Source organism: Penaeus chinensis, chromosome 6 (assembly GCF_019202785.1).
Source record: "Penaeus chinensis breed Huanghai No. 1 chromosome 6, ASM1920278v2, whole genome shotgun sequence".
NCBI classification, from domain to species: domain Eukaryota; kingdom Metazoa; phylum Arthropoda; class Malacostraca; order Decapoda; family Penaeidae; genus Penaeus; species Penaeus chinensis.
Window position 1 is genome coordinate 16427949 of NC_061824.1, and position 5970 is coordinate 16433918.

The 5970-nt window shown below is 43.4% G+C and overlaps 1 protein-coding gene across 1 annotated transcript in view; it reads left to right on the top strand.

Moving 5' to 3' along the window:
* Window positions 1-2777: 2777 nt before the first annotated feature.
* LOC125026214 (G-protein coupled receptor GRL101-like) overlaps window positions 2778-5970 on the top strand; it is a 104654-nt gene continuing 101461 nt past the window's right edge. The window contains exon 1 of the mRNA XM_047614517.1: window positions 2778-2900. Coding sequence (XP_047470473.1) covers window positions 2778-2900 — 123 coding nt within the window. The remainder of the gene's footprint in view (window positions 2901-5970) is intronic.

Sequence of the window (5970 nt, forward strand, 5' to 3'; positions counted from 1 at the left end):
TCAGGATAGACGTGTCATATTTGTGTTTCTGTTGTACTTTTAGCCATTTTAGTTTGTTTATATGTGGTGTGATGTGGTCATATTTATTTACATTTCCCAGTGCTACTCTTGCCGCATTCTGTAGTTTCTGTGTCTTTTGTATTTGTGTTTTGTTTGTGGAGCCCCAGATGTTAAGACAGTAATTCAGGATACTAAGTGCTAGTGTTTGTATAACAGCAATTCTTGCTTCTGTGGGTATTTTAATTTTTTTTATGATTCAAGTATATCAGTGTGCCCCTTACTTTTCTGTAGATGTGATCAATGTGTGTCTCGAATGCCATGTATCTGTCTTTGTGTACCCCTAGCTGTTTTACTGTTGTGTTGGGTTTGATGCACCAACCTTGGAAATCTATAACTGTATCTGTGGGTATTTTTGCTATGTTCTGACGGTTGTCTATGAAAATACATTGTGTTTTTTGTGGATTTAGCTTCTGGCCATTCATATCGAAGTATTTTTTTTTTCTTCTGTTAGGGTCTGTTTGATTTTTTCTGTCAATTCATTTAGATTGCTTACAGAGGCAGCGTGAAGAAATTGAGAGTCGTCGGCGTACTGAACAAGAAGAATTTTTTTTGCAAATGATGATAAATCATATATGAATATAAGAAATAAGATTGGGCCAAGGATGGAGCCTTGTGGAACACCGAACGAAACTGATTGCTTTGATGATACTGTTTCATGGATTTTGACTGATTGAGTTAACTTTTGAAAAAAGAAAGAGAGAGAGAGAGAGAGAGAGAGAGAGAGAGGGAGAGAGAGAGAGAGAGAGAGAGAGAGAGAGAGAGAGAGAGAGAGAGAGAGAGAGAGAGAGAACACAGACAGACAGAGAAAGAGGGGGGGGAGAGAGAGAGAGAGAGAGGGAAGGGAGAGAGAGAGGGGGGCGAGAGAAAGAGAGAGAGAAGGGGGGAGGGGGGCAGGTGGTAGAGGGAGAGGTTAAAGGTTAAAGGGGGGAGAGAAAGGGAGAGAAAGAGGGAAGGGAGAGAGAGGGGGGGGGGAGAAAAAGAGAGAGAGAGAGAGAGAGAGAGGGAGGGAGGGGGAAGAAAGAGAGAGAGGGGGAGAAGAGAAAGAGAGAATGAGAGAGAGAGAGAACGACAGAAACAGAGACAGAGAGAGGGGGGGAGAGAAAGAAAGAGAGAGAGAGGGGGGAGGGGGGAGAGGGAGAAGAAGCACTCTCTCCTGTCGCTCTCGCCCGGCTTACCCGCAGCTGAATCCTTGAATGTTTTGAACTGGCTGTATTACATAACAGGTCTGCCTCGGGTATTGAAAACAAAGAGGATGTTCTTGAATTGTCTGGCTAATCCCGGCAAGTTTGAAGACACAGCAATGCAGCATCATTGCTTGTAGATGTCTTATACTACTTTCACTTTCGCTGACTCTGACCGTGATTGCTTTTTCGAATTTATTGGTTGTGCGGGAAATCTCCGCCACAGAAGATTTGCCTCAAAGACCGAGATATTGGTGGACGGAATGATAAATTGATATATGGCACATGTCAGGAAGGACATAAAGCTCCGAGGCGACAGGTCTGTCTTCTGTCTCCCCGGGGCAGGACCCGTCGGCGGGAGAGAGACTGGAGCCTCGCCGGCCGGACTCGGAGGCGGGGATAGAGCTCCATGTGGAGGGGTCTCGACGCCCATCAACTTCCCGAGGGCGTCGCCAAGGTGAGCCCCGGCTGCTTCAGCGTTCTATAGCAGTGATTGCCAAACTTTTCATAGGGATGGCACCCTTTGCTCACAAAACCATTTTTGTGGCAATCTCCCCCTTTTCCCCATCTCTCGCGAGTTTATGTTTGCAACAAAGTACACCTGAGCCTGTTTAACATATTACTTGAGCTGGAAACAAAAGAAACACTGGGTACTCGCTCAAATGACACATATACTTACCAGGAGAATGAGAGCGACTGAAAATTTAGATACGAAATTGATTTTACTTCGGACTCTAACGGCCCCAGGGTATCGTGTGCTAGAGGGGGGGAGGGGAAGGAAAGGAAGGGAGAGAAGAAAAAAGGAGGCATAAAAACAATGCTCTTCGGATGACAGAAATAGCAACAGCGAATGCAATACTTTATGAGATGAGGAAGCGTAGGAGAGCAGTGACAGCGAGTCCTCCGCCTCTTTGGTTGGCGGGAACACTGACATTGGCGCTGCAGACTGGCCGGGCGCAGCTTAGACTCCCGAAAACAGAAGTGTCTCTCTGACCACTTATAAGAGTTTCCAGGCGAGACGGCAATAGTCTTCCCGCTGGCACCCCTCCAGACCGCCTCTCAGCCGCGCGGCGCTCCGGCTCGTCGGGCCCCGAAAGAGTTCAGATTACGACACGACACACATTCTCGACTCTTAGTCAAAGCACACATTCACAGTTATAACACCACAATGTCAGTTCACACTCAAATCATATAAACGTGTTCACGCAAACGCGCACGCACACACACACACACACACACACACACACACACACACACACACACACACACACACACACACACACACACACACACACACGCACACACACACACACACACACAAACAAACAAACAAACAAACAGAGAAACAAACAAACACAGACACAAACACACACACAGCAATAAAAACACTGCCACGCGAAGTCCTGACACTTAAGCCGAACGTAAACACACGCATATATGTTATAAGCCGGAACCGCGGCCGGCAGCAGACGCACACTTAAAACAGGCGCTCGGGACTCGCCACGGAATGCCTCCCTCAACAGGGCGAGGAGCAAAATGGTAGCTCGTGGACTCGCAGCATCGCCGCCCATTAGCCCAATTGTGGAGGCCTTACTTGCCACACTGTGTCTATACATCTGCCGGGGAGAAGCCAGAATGCTCGCGAGAGAGGACGACAGAGTGCTATGTGACGGCGTGGGAGGGAGGGGAGGGAAGGAGGGGGGAAAGAGGTGGGCAAGAGGGAGTAGAAGGGAAGGAGGGGCGAAAGAGGAGAGCAAAAGGGAGGGGAAAGGAAGGAGGGGCGAAAGAGGAGGGCAAGAGGGAGGGGAAAGGAAGGAGGGGCGAAAGAGGAGGGCAAGAGGGAGGGGAAAGGAAGGAGGGGCGAAAGAGGAGGGCAAGAGGGAGGGGAAAGGAAGGAGGGGCGAAAGAGGAGGGCAAGAGGGAGGGGAAAGGAAGGAGGGGCGAAAGAGGAGGGCAAGAGGGAGGGGAAAGGAAGGAGGGGCGAAAGAGGAGGGCAAGAGGGAGGGGGAAGGAAGAAGACGCTTTTTAGGTAAGGAATCGGCCGATATAAAAACGAGGCGGGTATCTCAATTACCTTCTCGGAGCTCGAGAGGCGATGAGTCATTCAATTAAAGATTGATATCAAACCCGATGGAGACGGGCAGAGGAGGTGGCGAAAGAGAAGAAAGAAGATAATGATGATGATGGTGATGAAATATAGAAGGGAAGGTAGATAGATAGATAGAGAGATAGATAGAGTAAGACAAATGATATATATATATATAGTGTGCCCATTACTTTTCTATGAATGTTGTCGACGTGGTTCTCAAATGTCATGAATCTGTCAATGTGTACGCCTAGGTTTTTTTAATGAAGTGCTCGGTCTTATGTGGCTGTCTTCAAATTTTATGGTGGTGTTTACTAGAATTTTGGTGATATTTTGGCGACTACCTATGAAGATACATTGTGTTTTATCTGGGTTTATCTTGAGGCCATTTGTGTCAAAGTATATCCTTTTATTAGTGTCAATGTCTCCTGGGTCTTCTTTTTATTAGTTCATCTAAGTTGTTTACTGAATCACTGTGAAGAAATTGTGAATCATCGGCGTACTGAACAAGAAAGCAATTTTGTGCTATGGTTGTTAAGTCATTTACGAATATTGTAAATAGAATTGGGCCTAATATAGATCCTTGTGGAACACCGAAAGATACTATCGGTTTAGTAGATATTTCCTCGTAAATTTTGACTGATTGACTTCTGTTACTTAGATTACTTCTGAACCAGTATGTATCGATATTGTGATATATTAATTTACTAAAGAGGATTTCGTGATTGACACTGTCAAAAGCCTTGGATAAATCGCACAAGTTTATTTGATTGTTGTCTATGTTCTCATAAATTTTATTTGTGATCTGCAATAATGTTGTTTCAGTAGACAACTTACTTCTGAAACCATGTTGTGATTTGGATAGTAGGTCATTTGTCTCCAGAAATAATTTCAATTGGTCTGCTACGATTTTTTCGAGAACTTTAGACAGTATAGGCAATATGGAAATAGAGCGATAGTTATTGAATTCGTCTGTGTTTCCGAATTTGAAAACTGGTGTTATTATGCCATGTTTCCAAGGCGATGGGAAATTACCTGTGACTAGAGATGTGTTAATGATTACCGTTAGATAGTAAGCTATTGCAGGTAGACTGTCTCTAATAAAGCGAAAAGCAATGCCATCTGCTCCCACAGCATTAGTTTCATGCAGGTGTTTTATTGTTAGGCATACTGTTCTTATTTTTACAGGTTGTGGTCTGAAAGTATTTGCTAGTGGCCTTATCCTACCTGCATTTTTCTGAGATCTGGAAGCGTTTGTTTGTTTGTATGTGAAATGTCCAATTTTTGCGAAGAAATCGATCAATTCATTTGCACTAATACTGGTGTTTAGATGATCTCTCCGATTGTTTTGGTTTGGTACAAGTGTTTTAACTATTTTCCATGTTTTAGCAGAGTCTTTTTTTACAATTTGTTAATTTATTTATAAAATAATTAGCTTTGGCTCCTTGTATAAGTGATTTGACATTTCTCTTTGTTTGTTTGTAGTTTTATTCTGGAGAGAGGGAGGGAGAAAAAGCGAGAGAGGGAGGGAAGGAGAGAGAGAGGGAGAGAGAGAGAGAGAGAGAGAGAGAGAGAGAGAGAGAGAGAGAGAGAGAGAGAGAGAGAGAGAGAGAGAGAGAGAGAGAGAGAGAGAGAGAGAAAGAGATAGAAAGGGGGGGGGTGAAGAAGAGAAGGAGGAAGAGGAAGAAAAGGAGGAAGAAGTAGGGTAGAAACTTTATTACTTCTTTCTATCGTCCACTTCCTCGAATTACTCGTTCAACATCTTATCTGTTCCAGTTATATTTTTATTTTCCGTCCACCTTTCTTTCTACTCAAAATATGACTCCTCGCTAAACGCTAAAGGCTGGGTGAATATTTTGTTTAATCATGCAATATTACCTGAACGCACCTGATATTAATTTGATCCGGGATGGAAAATGCACGCTGCTGGAAAATGTTTTTTCGTGGCTCGATTTCTTTCCGGAGGAAGACCAGGAGGAGGAGGTTAAAGAGAGAACGTGGGAAGGAAACGGGTCGGGTAAAAGGAAAAGGAAAAAGGAATAAATCTTACAAGGAGACGGGCGCGGTGGGGCGTGAAAGGTTTGACGAAAAAATGTATACATACATACTATATATATATATATATATATATATATATATATATATATATATATATATATATATTATATTTGATGTCTACACAGGCTAGTGAAAATTTTACAATTGCTCCGCAACAAGCGACGTCCTCCACACTACGGCAGAGGGTTATTGCATTCCCATTAATTTTCATATTTGTTTGTGTACTTAGGCCTTTCGTACGTGTCACTCATGGATAATATATGTTTTTACTCAAAGAAAACAGACAACTTCATGAATTTAAAGGTATTCATTAATCCCAATAGTAATCCGAAAGCGATGTCACGGTTCCGACGTGCCAGCAAAGGTCACTTCACTTTCATCAATCATTTGTGTTTTTTTTGTTTTTTGTTTTGTAAATATGCATTTATATGTGCAACTCTAGCACCTTACGTTATTCCCCCTTAGAAAAACCACATCTGCATGCACTTGAAGTTTTTTTTAAACATGAAATTAACTGACGATGTCGACAAACAAATAGGAGTGTGAGACATGTTTACTTATATTTTTGATGGGGCAGGTTTATAT